This window comes from Phalacrocorax carbo, chromosome 9 (assembly GCF_963921805.1).
Source record: "Phalacrocorax carbo chromosome 9, bPhaCar2.1, whole genome shotgun sequence".
Classification (NCBI taxonomy): Eukaryota; Metazoa; Chordata; class Aves; order Suliformes; family Phalacrocoracidae; genus Phalacrocorax; species Phalacrocorax carbo.
This window is the reverse complement of record NC_087521.1, coordinates 13,981,154-13,994,119: the sequence shown is the minus strand read 5'-3', so window position 1 is coordinate 13,994,119 and position 12,966 is coordinate 13,981,154. Positions and strand designations below refer to the sequence as shown.

The 12,966-nt window shown below is 41.3% G+C and overlaps 1 protein-coding gene across 4 annotated transcripts in view; it reads left to right on the top strand.

Annotated features, from left to right (window-relative positions):
* Positions 1 to 11,942, top strand: part of SPTLC2 (serine palmitoyltransferase long chain base subunit 2) — an 83,267-nt gene extending 71,325 nt beyond the window's left edge. For 2 of the 4 annotated variants that reach the window (XM_064460484.1, XM_064460486.1), the window contains 2 exons: positions 796 to 925; positions 5,697 to 11,942. In XM_064460484.1, the coding sequence (XP_064316554.1) occupies positions 796 to 925; positions 5,697 to 5,816 (250 nt within the window). In that variant the 3' untranslated portion in view covers positions 5,817 to 11,942. The remainder of the gene's footprint in view (positions 1 to 795; positions 926 to 5,696) is intronic. The other 2 variants (XR_010374441.1, XR_010374440.1) reach the window with 2 other exon arrangements.
* Positions 11,943 to 12,966: the final 1,024 nt, after the last annotated feature.

The following is a 12,966-nucleotide window of genomic DNA, read 5'->3' as shown; positions in this document are numbered from 1 at the left end:
CCTTATAAGCCTCTTAAGTTCATTGCTACTTCTCAAGACAAGGTCAGTTCAAAAAAGATTAACCATTTCCTGTGGCTTGAAGAATCACCCACAATTGCAGTGCCATTACAGAAAGATTCTAGATCTTCATGCCTCTCATCGCATAGGTAACAGCTGCTAATTTCTTTAATCCCCATAAGAGTATGTTTTGTTGAAGATTTTATGAGGTTGTATAACAGTTGTATGAGGTTTTGCACCTTCTTTGAAAATATTTGGTATGAGATTAGATGATCTCAATTTGCTGTGGCAATTCAGTGGTTCCCATGATAGGCACTTAAAAAGTGGTACATTCTGTGACATCATAATGTACTTTAAATTAAACTGGTGAAAACAAACCATCTTGAAACTGCAGCAGCATCTGCTCTAGGAGATTGCAGCATGGGGAATTCCTTGTATAGTCAAACTCCTGAGCCAAAATCCCTGTTTCCTATCAGAAGGATTTCCAAGCTTAGGTTACAAATCCATTTAGAAACAGCCTGCTAAAAGACCAGCCTCTGCCACATAGAGTCTTTCAGCTTTGTTACAACCTAATACAGTCAAACCTTTTGAGTAGGGGACCACCTTGGGACTGATTTTAAAAAAGGCTTTTGTGAACAGGTCCTCTACCTCTAAAAGAAAGCACTGGAAGCTCCAAACTGGTCTTGTAGGCTTACTTCAACAAAGGCCTGTATGGGTTAACATACTGAGACCTTCATGCTGCTGCTGCTTTGCCTCCACTGGTATCATTCTGACGATCTTTCTTGTTCTCTCTGGCAGTGCATTTGGGCGTGAGATGCTGAAGCGGAACATTGGTGTTGTGGTTGTGGGCTTCCCTGCCACCCCCATCATTGAGTCCAGAGCCAGATTCTGTTTGTCTGCAGCTCATACCAGAGAGATGCTTGATACAGTAAGTGTCTCGTCTTCCTTTTGCTCATGCCTTCTATAAACAGGTACAATTGTCTAATCTTTGTATGGTTCAATGTTTAGTACACAAGCTAGTTGAACCTAATGTTCAAAGCCTTGTGTAGTAGAGCTGGCAATGACTCCATCTCTCTTTCCTTGCTTCAACAATGCAGAATGGCTGCCTACAGTAAATCTCAGGGACTTTCTTTTCCTATTTTAAATGATGCAAGAGAGTGTCTCACACCTTCAAGACAATGCTTTTTCCCCTCTTAAGATGTTCTACCTTCCACTGAATCTTTTAGAAGGAAAAAATTCTGCTTCTTCTGACCCTAGATGCAGAAGGTAAGAAAAAAAAAAAGCCTGAGAACCTCCAAAACATCTATATTCTTCTCAAAAGCAAGTGCAAACCTCAGCACATGATTACCAGTGAGAATTTTTATTCCAAAGATTACTATTTCAGTTCTTGTTCACAGCTTCAGAGCTCTGTATCTTAAATGACCCTGTCCTAAATGAGTCTGTGCCACGTGCAATGCCTTACTGGCTCCTGCCTGCACTAAGTGTGTTCCAGCATCTGAGGTCCCCTCTAAGGAGGCCTGCATCACAGTCAGGAGATGCTGCCTTAAAAATTAAGGATGGTATTTACGCTCTGACTAATATAGTTGAAAGGGCATTGTATGAATAAGCCTGACTATCCTTATTATGTTTTGGTGCAGTAACTACATTCATTTTTGAGTCTTCTGAATAATCTTCTTTGATGGACATGTGCATCAGCTGTGAAAATTCTCCATTGTATTTTTTTCCCCACTCTGCTATTCTGTGACTCAGAACCTAAGCTAGATTGACTTATGACCTTGGACCTCAGGAGAGTAGACTGCGCTGTTCAGACAGCTGCTTGAAAGAATCCCATAGGATACGGTCCTGAAGAGAGGAGGTGTCCAGGACAGCTGGATGATTCCCTACCCCTCCTCCCACCCCAAAGAATGGACCATCCTGATTTACAGGAGAGAAAATGTAGTGAGAAGCCTGCACAGATGAACAAACCAAAAAAATAAAAAAAGGAAGCATATAAGAGGTGCCCGCAGGGACAGGTGACCCAGGGGGAGTAGAGGCACAGTCCTGAGCATGCAGGGATGGGGTCAGGAAAGCCAAGAGCCCACCTGGAGCTGAGTCTGTCAAAGGACATGAAATGCAGCAGGCAGGGCTTTTGTGGGGATATTAGTAGCAAAAGGAAATTTAAACAAACTGGACATCACAAGTCCATGGGACCTGATGGGATGTACCCACAAGTGTTGAGGGAGCTGGCTGTCACTGCAAGGCCACTCTTGATTACCATCTTTGGAAGGTCATGACGGGGAAGTTCCTGCGTATTGGAAGAAAGCAGATGTCACCACTGACTTTAAGAAAGGCAAGAAGTATGATCTGAGGAACTGCAGGTTGAGCAGCCTCACCTTGATCCTTGGGAAGATGATGGAGAAAAAAAATCCTTTAAACTATTTTCAACATTTTGTGGACAAGAAGGTGAGGGGGAGTAGTCATCATGGAGTTAATGAAGGGGAAATAATGCCCAATGTCCAGATACGATCAGGTGGTAACACTTCAATACATGAAGATCAAATAGGATATATAAACAGATATTTACTAACGACTTGTCAAAAAAAAAAAAAAAGATTCAAACTTTTTACACTTCACTCCCACAGAACTTTCAAATCAACAGCTGAAAATGGCTCTTTTTTATTTCAGTTTTGTTAGGAAAAATAGTAAGGCAGTGGTGTGTGCTGCTTGGTAATGTATATTTGCTGTCATTCTGTATCAGTTAAACAATCTGCCGCGTGTCTGTGGTGCTGTACTTGCTGCTTCCAAGTTGTTTCTGCCTTGTAAGACTTGAAAGATCCTGCTCTGAGACTCCAACAGCAGACTGCTTAAGGTGTTCCTTCCCAGCTACCTGACCTGCTATTCTTCCCATAATTATCCCAATTCAGTTGTTTCTGTTCCAAATAAGAATTCTGAAATGGTATGTTTGGAGAAGGCCCTCTCCTTCCCTTCCTTTGCCCTGTATAAAATGAATGGTATCACAGACTTGGCTCAGAGCATGGTAATAGAACTGAGTGCATTGACACAAATGAGGGAGCAGTAACTTCTGGCCAGGTGGACATGGCGGGATGAATGGGAAGAAGGTGGAAGAAAGGAAAAGAAAGAAAACCGAAGTCTCTGAAGTCATATTGCTGCACACTGAGCTACAAGTGAAACCATGCAGACTCGGTGTGCTGGCATTACCTGAGCAATCTTGCTGTTGGTCTTCTCTCTTAGTAAGTAGCTGGAGTCTTTACCATAACAAGCTGCTTTTGCAGGGCCTATATAAGTACTATACTTGCTCTCTTCCAAAACCAGTCTGTAACTTTCATTACTCTGCTTAAAAAAGCTCTTTTCCTGTCAGTTCTCTTACAAGTCTGTCTGCTTTCCAGAAAATGTTTCAAGTTTTGTACATTTAACTCTAAAGATTCATTTCTAGAGTACCTCTGTAGGTGCTAAATGCTCTAAATCGAGGAAATGCTTATTTAAAATATTAGGGCTTGTCTGCCTAAGAAAATTAATCCAGGACAAAATGAGGTGTGAATTTTGAAGTGAATGAAGAAATCCTGATTTAGTTCAGGACGTGGAGGCTTTGTTCCAAGTTAGTGTAATCTATTTTAAGGTTCAAAACAGCTGTATGCTCCGAACCCAGAACATTGGCAAGAGGAGTTAATAAGGAGCAAGTCTTTCTGTCAGTGACTTTGTGTTGTGTTTTCTTGTGATGCAGTGAAAGGAGATTGATTTCAGGCAGCTCGTCATTAAGACAGCCCTCAGATCTGATCCCTCTGCTGAACTGTGACAACAATATCCAGGAGGAAAAAGAATTGAAATGAATAGACTTGGAGAGAGCTGGCAGAGAGCTGCTTCAAGTCAGTGACAGAGAGGAGAACTTGGTAGCCCATCTGTGTGTGCATGGATGCTAACTAGGGCTGTTATGGCATTTTTTTCTAAACAAAATTTATCCAGGTTTGGAGCACAGCAAAGAGAAGCTTGTCTTGTAAATGCTGATATTTGTAATGTTTCCTTGTTCTTATTAAATAAACCCACATGATGGGGAACAGTTCTCAGTTACAATTTTAACCGTTTTATGTAAATAAAACTTCCTTGCCTGAAAATATTTGGCTCAGGATCAGAGTGAAGTCCCTCATAACCTGCATCCCTGTGGGCTGGTGCTTTCTTTTCAGTGATGAAAAATATATTACACTCTCCTGAAGTCAAAGTTCACCAATGCCATTTCCTTTGTAGTCTTTGCTGGTCACGTGGTCTTTTTTGTTTTAAATTAATAAAATCCTAAATCTGCATTCAAGAATAACAGTTAACAGACTCTTTCAACAGAAATTCAACCTTAAATTGTTTCCATGTGGGATCTTTACTTAAAGATCTGGCAAACTATGCCCATGCTTTTGTTTTGTTTTGTTTTTACCAAGGTCCAACTTCTGGGTTTGTCATTCCCCCAGATTTTAGAGTGGAGAGGTTCTTGCTGCCAGATATAACAAGCATGAGGGGCCATTGTTTAAAGAAACAAAAGCTTGAGCTATATGTCCGTGGCATGTAGGGATATTAATCTGTCTGCCAACTATTCTCAAGATTTGACCCAGCATTCTCAACATTTGACCCAGAATACGTTAAAATTGGAGTATTAATATTTAAGTTAGTGGTATTTTGAAGGAATGCTGAATGCATCTGTCTGAATAAATTTACAATTCAAGGGAGTGTAGAATGTCAACCTTTGAGTTCAAAAATCACATTGGACTTCGAAGTTATCTTCTAAACTCACTATATAAGATAATTAGCATCATGCACTGTTGCAGAGTTGTCTGTAGCAACTGCTTTATTTTGTACCTTGCCCCAGGAGTGTTCTGTAGAGAAATTAATTGAAGTTTAGGGCTTGGCTTTTGACAAACCTTATTGTGAACCGGTGTCTTATCAGCGATTGCAACATAAAGAAAGTATGATTAACTGAGCCGGGGCTTTCCTCACTTCTTACGCTAGCAGATGTTTGATCTCTGGTAAACTTCATAACATTTGCATTCAGGTCAAAACGGTGAAAGGTTTTGTTAGCTCACTAGCAGTGTTCTGGGCCATCAGTTGTCTGAGTGTTGCCTTTGTGGCAACCTGAGGCAGTGGGACTCACTTTCTAGGGAGAAAATGCTTGGGATCCTACCCAGAATAACTTTTTTTTTTTAATTCCTTGGATTGCTTGGCAAATATCTCCCGTGCAGTGTTGTTTACGATACAGAACTTGCATCCCTGTTTGTATATGGACAATGCAAATTAACCAAATATAGATACAACAAATGCATCAAAAGAACTTGTTAGCACAATATTGCAGTTTACCTTTTGCTATCTTGCAATTTAAAAAAATACAGTAGTTCAGAGATGGTATACTAACACACACATTTTCATATTGAATGGTACATAAAGAGGAGTCAAACCTCCACATACGTTGTTAGTATTGCTGGATATTATGATCCTGCCCTGGAAGTGGAGTAGTCAGGTGGGTGCAGAGGCACTCTCAGTTAAGTGACCAGTACAGCTCACTTGGACTCAAGACTTCTGAATGCTAAAATCAAAACCTCTAGCACAGTAAAATCTCACTTAAGTAAAATGGCTGTCAGAGTAGTCTGCAGGCATGCAGAAAGGAAGATGTGCTAATAACATGCTTGCATGTCTCCTCTGCTGATGTACTGTGGTCTCTTTCTCAGGCTTTAAAAGAAATCAATGAAGTTGGGGACCTTTTGCAACTGAAATATTCCCGTCACCGTTTGGTACCTCTCTTGGACCGGCCATTTGATGAGACAACATATGAAGAAACAGAAGACTGAATTCCCTCCATGTGCCTTGGTGGGAGGGACACACCCCGTGGGACACTCCGTGGCATGCAGGCCACAGCATCCATGAACAACATTCTTATGACTGCTTAGCATAAAAGACATTTCCTCACAATACTGAAGTGGCCACGTCAGCTCTAAATGGCATTTTGTAAATAGGGAAAGGAGGAAGGAAAAAAAAAAGCTTTCATTCCTGTGTCTTCAGGGTCTGGCCCTAGAGGTGCTTGGCTTTATTTTTTCTTGTTGCGTTTTTTATTTATTTGCTCAATGAGTTCACAGCAACCCAAGTTGGCTGTGGCTGATCAGCCAGACTTTGTATGCACCATTAGCCTCCAAAATGCTAGCTGAGATGTTGTAAGCATGTGTGACGCTGGCATGGCAGCACTTCCAGTGTCACTGCTAGGTGACTGACCTTCCCAGTAAGGAGTGAGCTGACTTGTCTGTTTTTGGAGATGTCCTAGAGAAACTGTTAACTTTGACATATTTAACAAGATGGATAATCAACCAAAGTTTTTCTTTTTTTTTTCTTTTCCAGTTACTTGTGTTTAAAACTTGAATTTAGCCTTTTTAAAATAAATGTGTTGTTGACATGTCACTGACAGGACCATTGTTCCCAAACATTATTTAGTTTTGTAAGCCACAGGCAGAAGGACTTCTGGGACTCTAGCCTCTTTTCCTTCCCAGTATGGATACCAGATTATCTCCTGGTTTTGACACCAATTGTCCTCTTGATATAGGGTAAGTGATGGAAAGGGGTTTTGTTAGTTGTTTTTTTTCTTAAAATGGGCTGTGTTTTGTCTTCCTTCTGACATACTTCTGTTTTAAAACAAAAAAAAAGGTGGTTTTAATGTGTGTTGCTTTTTCATCTTCAGGTTGATTTCTCTTGCTTTAGAATTATCATAAAACTATGAACAAGTCACTGCTAAGTTCTAGAAGGGTGCTCTTGGGATTAAGTAAACATAGCAAGCCTTATGCTTCTTGTTGAGACCCTCAATAAGCAGGCATACACAGTGGATGACTACAGGAGAACCACTTATTTCATGCAGATCTCTGAAAGGCTGCTACCCTTTGCCACGCGAATTCACTGTTTCTTGCCATATATCAGGTGTTCTTTGTTGGCCTTCTTGCGCAAGGCTTTTATGCAAAGAGTATAGACAGCTTGGATCTTGTATCGTACGTTACATTTCAGCTAGCCAACAAAGTCTCATTTGGCAGCTGCGTGCCTGTGTAGGCCTTCCCTGAAGAGAGAATGTCCTCACAATTGCATTTAGTTTGAGATCTTTATTCTTTTGCAGTTCTGTTACTGTGAGATCAAACTAACGTCTACTGAGCCAGTTGCTCTTTGGAATCTTTATTTGCGAGTTCCACACCGTCTTACTCTGATCAAAGTTTAAAATAGGCACCTTTGCTCTAGCACACCTTAGAGGTGGTCTGCTACTTAGTCATTGCATCTTGAAATCTTTCAGTGAAGAGAATGGATCATTAAAGTACCAAAAATTTTATAACATGAGTCAGTTGCAGTATAGTTTGTATTTTATACCTTCGACATGTAGGGTTTCTGCAAAGATAGTAAAGCTCTAACATCATGTCAGTTGGGTTGGGCCAGCTCTTCAATTTGCATTAGCATGATGCTTTTTTGCAGATACTGGAGTTTTTTTAAACAGATTCTTCATCGTAATGCTAAAGCAGATTGCGGCTCAAAGCTATTTGCCTGGTGCTGCAAAAAAATTAATAATTTTTTTTTTTTAAGTTCTTTTATGTTCACTCTGCAACTACCAGGGAAGGAACGCTTTGGTCACTAGAACCAAGCAGTTCTGCAAATACATCTGGTGATTTAAAGCAGAATTGGCTTCTGGTTTGTAGAATATCTATCTTCATGTGTTTATAGATCTTGTTCCATTTTAATGTAATGGAATTTCAAAACACTTAGTTTTTTAACATTGTACTTCAGAAATGTAATTAGATGAGAAGAACTAAAATTGGCTGTTTCAAAATAGGTCCAGATACCTGTTTCTGTCTTAGTCCACTAATGCTGATTTGCTCACCTTCTGGAGCAAAGCGTGTGCACAGTCCAAGTCTGTAACCTGTATGTGCAACTTCAGTAGCTATGGAGTGGTCTCATTTGTTTAGCCACAGAGTGAGTAAACTGCAATTACATGAGGTTACTTTCTTGCCTGTGTTCTGCCCAGGACTAGCTCTAACATTCCAGCAGATGACCTGCTTTCTGACTTCAAGAAGCTTTACCTCAAAGGATATCTGCTTCCCTTCCCTTCTGGATTGTAGTAGGGAACAAGAGGAGGTTAGTGCAGGAAGCCCTGACTCCAGCCCTGATCCTGTTGACTTGATCGTGGAACAGTTTAAGATCAGACAAAACCGACCAACTTGAAGGCGTAGGTGTGGGTCAGTATGGAGCTGTTTTGAGCATTCCCAGACATACAGCGCACTTGTCTGCTGTGATGTATTAAGTTATGAGTGGGTTATCGTGGATTCTACAAGTCTCAAGTCTTAATCTTGTCTCTGGGATTCAGTTTTAGGGCAGTTTGTCTGTGGAAGGGAGAAAAACATCTGGATAGATCTCTAATTCAGCTAACTCCTGTATAACACTTCTGAAATTATCAGTGTTTAAAAATTACTGGTCCTCATTGGGATTCCAGTTGTACTTGTTGAGGAAATTGTGTTCGTGCTAAACTTCTGCCATTTGGTATCTTTCTTCTGTGTCACACTGTTTGCATATGACTTTGAATTCTGAGTTGCAAAGACATTTCAGAAATCATTCAGGCAGTTAGTAGCATTTGTAAACTGCTTGGTTACATTTCAGCCCTGCCATATCCTTGCTGGGAAGCAAATTGCCCCCCACCCCTCCTTTGCCCTCTGGAGGCCTTTTATTCAAGGGATCTTCTATTGCCAAAGTCTGGTACCTGTTGAAACTGCTTCTGAAAAAGTAAGAAGTACGATTTCTAAGGTCCAAGATTTTGCACTTTTAAGTCAGTAATTCACTGAGTATGAAAGCCAGGAAAATCTTTTCACATCTACTAAAAAAACTCCACTCCCACAACTGAAGGAGCAGACCACTACTGGTTTGTAGTAGACAAACCTATAGCATGTGTGCTGTCACGGTATGTGTAGGATGGATTGCTGCTTTGATATTTATGTATTGACCAGAAATCTGTCTCCTTTTTGTCCTGGCAGTAGAAGTGAATGAAAGAACCAATCTTAAGAGACCACAAAGGAAGAAAAGCTGCTTAAGAAATAGACTTCAGTCCCTGCCAACTTTTCTGAGACATTCTAATTGAAAATGACTCCTGGTATTTCTTAAGAGATGCAAAATTCAAAAGAAAATGAAGGCTGCTTTTTGAAAAAAGGATTTTGCCCTGTATTGTACATTGGCTAAACTTACTCATAAATATACAACAGTTACCTTCCCAGTACCTTTGAAGAACTTAGCAAGATTTTGCCTCTGCTGAGCAGAGTGAAGGGCTTAGAACCATTATGGTTTTCAAGGCTGATGGCCATATTCTTTTACTCTTAAGAAAATGGAGAAGCTCCTATTACCGAGCATCAGCGAAGAGAGATCTGCTTCTTGTTAGAAACTGGACTTCCCAAGCAGACCTTTGTCTTAAGGAGCCTGATTCATAATTTTTCTGTAGTTCTTTGGCAGAGAAGAAACCAAGGGGGTTTTGTGTCAAAATATTCAGGGCTTGCGTTTTGGTTTTTTTTTTTACATAAGACACAACTTTTGTATAGTATCTGTGTATATGGTATATTTAACTCTTTGTTTAGTTTCTATATTTTTTTTTTTTTCATTCTAAGTAGCATCCTTAAAGAGCTGTTCTGGTTCTTGGCTTACTGGTGTAGCACACTTCTGCTTTAGGCAAAGACTCAGGAGTGAATTGACCGAACATCTTACTGTGATGAAGTCATTCAGTGAAGGAATTGCATCATCCATCCTCCTCTTGCTGTTTTCTCTGAGTGCAGAAGTGGTACTCACTGTCAGAGCTGCACCTTCACACAGAGCAGGAAAGGGAAGTGTGCCTGTGAAATCAGTGACCCAGGCCTGTGTTGTGTGGATGAAGGACCAATACAGCAGAGGTGGAAAAAAGGGGCAGTCAATCATCATCGCTTCTTCTCAGCTGTACAGGGACCTTTCATGTGTACGTGAACAAGCATCCCTAAGACAGGAATGCAACTTTCAGTGCCCAAAGGGGCACTCTTCTAAAATGTTTCCACACCAAGTAAATGCTTCCTCTCCTGTGCAAATTTCAATTTCTTTACCTCTGAAAAGTATTTGGCTTACAGATATTTGCTCATCCAGAAGCCATGTTATCCATTCTGGCATATCATAGGAAAGGTTGGAGGAAAGCTGTGCACCTGAGCTCTCCATTTCATCTAAGAGAACACCTTGCAGCACTGGATCTGGAGCACTGTGCATGAGCTCCCTTGCTGCATTACAGAGAAGAAAACTTGTGGAGATGTATCCCAATATACAATGCTCAGTCAAAATTTGTACAGTTTATACGTATAGTTTATATATATTATTTTTATATATAGTTTATACTCAGCCTGTGAAAGTGTCAAGCATGCTGGGATCTGTGTGGGTGATATGTTCTGCACAAAGATCTGGGGTATCTGCAGTCTGTTCTGCTTTAACACTAGTGAGCTGTCAGGGAATGCCTAGTATTGACCCCTCAGCTGGTGCATTGCTGGCTTCAGCACTGGGCCTGGCACCCAAGTGGCATTGGACCACTGTTTGGGGAAAAGTGCCAGTCATTCAACCTGTGTAACTTGAACATGATTTTAAAAGAAAGGCGGGGGGGGAAACCCACACCAAAAAAAAATACCAACCTCATCAACTCAGATGCCATTGTGATGGCTTGTATTCCTGTTAACATCCCCAGCCTTGCAGTTGTTCCCCTGTTCAAGGATTTGGATGTGAAGCTAGAGCACAACCATGAAGTGTTAGTGTGAAGTGGTGTGCTTTATCTTTCACTAAAAAGAGAAGCGTTTGGTGCAGACATTGGAGCTGTTGTGTTTACATCCCCAAAAGGGGCTGGGTGAAGGAGATGACGACTGTGGTGTGTGTTGAAGGCCTTAAACTGTGACTCTTGGTATGAAGAATTGCAATTAAAACTGACCTTGAAGAATGCAGTGGATTTTAACCCATGGAATAATACTCTGTGCTTTTAGTTAAGCAATATGTACTGCTATTTTCTTGGGAGGTAGGGAGAGGTTCAATTCGTGTTTGACGCTGGCTAGCAGCTGTTTAAGGAGCAGAAGATGTGTCTGTATGCGAAGGCCAAAAATAGTGCAGTTCTCTGCACCAGTGTTCCTATGCAGCAAGCACTGGTAACTTATTCCTGGGCTACCGAAAGCGGGAGAATTATAGAGAGGGGCAGGGACTTCAGAAGCAGTGGCAGCTAGCAAATTAATTTCCTTAACAGTAGGTGAACCAGTCTCACTTTAATATGCCAAGGGTTGGTGCCGTTCCAGAAATACCCATGGCGAAGTGAAACATGCACCAAAGCGTCTGACTGCTGTAAAGCAGTGGGGTTTTTTAATTTTTTTTGCGCCAAATCTCATCCTGTTCAGACAGTATTGTTGCTACCCCCTAACGGTGTATTAAGCTAAATGCATCTCCAGCCTTCCAATGTTACTAACTTCAGACCAGTTTGAGAGAGATCAGAGGAACATTGGAGCCTGAGGCTTTAGGCTAGCAGCCCCAAAGCCAATGGTGGCCCACATTTCCACAAGCCCTGGGCAGAATTACCAAGTCACAGCACTTCATCTTAAATTGCACTGTATTCTTATGCCTCTGTGTTGCTATAATGTACATATATATTGGATTTTTTTGTAGATAAGACATTTTAGATAAAATTTTTAAATGGGCTCCCCCCAAAATATTTTATGCCAGATGTCTAATTTTTTTTACACTTGGGATTACCATGAAGTTGGATGCTCTGTGGGCAGGAAAAAGATAAATGGATGGTACATTGGCTTTAAAAAGGTAACAATGCATGTTTTAAAAACAAAACAAAATGAAAACACTGGAGAAAAACTGCTTGGGAAAAAAATCCATTCAAATATATTCTATGTTCTGCATAATAAAGACTTTAAAAAATGCTACATTGTGATTTTTTTTTTTTCTTTCTTAATGCTAATGAGGCTTTTCCGCTGTTAGGGAGACCAAACCTTTTTTTCCCCTTCCTTCCCAATACTTCTACCACCCCCCTAAAAAAAAAAACCAAACAAACAACAACAACAAAAAAACACCACACAAGTCCTATACTGGAATGGCTGGGTAAAACCATGGCCTGTTTGAGAGCTCAGATAGGTCAGTGTCCCCCTCTAGCCTTGGACTTGAGTGCCAGGAAACCGTGCTTGTGAGATGGATGCTTAGCCGTTCCTTATGGGTCTCGGGTCCATCGTACAGCAACAGCCCTGATGCACAGTCTAGAGAAGCTTATTCTGTTGTGGAGAGCCAGATCTGCAGAGGTTACGGCTGTTCCTGACGTGCGGCGCTCCTGCGCGCACCCGCCTAGCTCTGTGCTAGCCATGTAAAGCTGGCTCTGCTCAGAAGCCAGGCTGCTGCTCTTGGGTGCTGTTCGAGTCAGCTGTCGTGCTGCTAATGAGATGTTTGAAAGGTCTTCTTGATCCATCTCGCCTGGGATTCATGACCTCACATCTGTCTTGCAGTCTGAGCCTTGTTTTGAATATTTCCTTCCATTCATCTCAGCCCTAAGATGGCATAAAGGAGATGTTGGTATTTGAAAAGGAGTTGCAGGTCCTGTTTTCATCTGTGGGTGCACAAATGGCCCCAGGTGATTTGCACAGTTGTGCTACGGCTGCTGTAGAAATGTTGGACTTAGTTTTTCCCTGCTAGGTGTCCCTTTCTGGGGTCTGTGCCAGCACTGCCACTTTTCATCAGTGGGCTGCAAAACCTTCTTTCAGTGTCTTTCCTGAATAATTTCCTTCAGGGGCTGATGAATGGCTGTGGAGATCCTGGAAAAGATGCTCTCTAGGCCCCAAGTAAACAGCCACACCGTATTTCCAGCGGGCTTTGGGAACTAGAAAAGATGCTGCTGGCGCAGAAGAGAGCAGATCAGAGAATAAAGCCTTATTTTGAGTGATGCAAACTCCCTCCCACAGC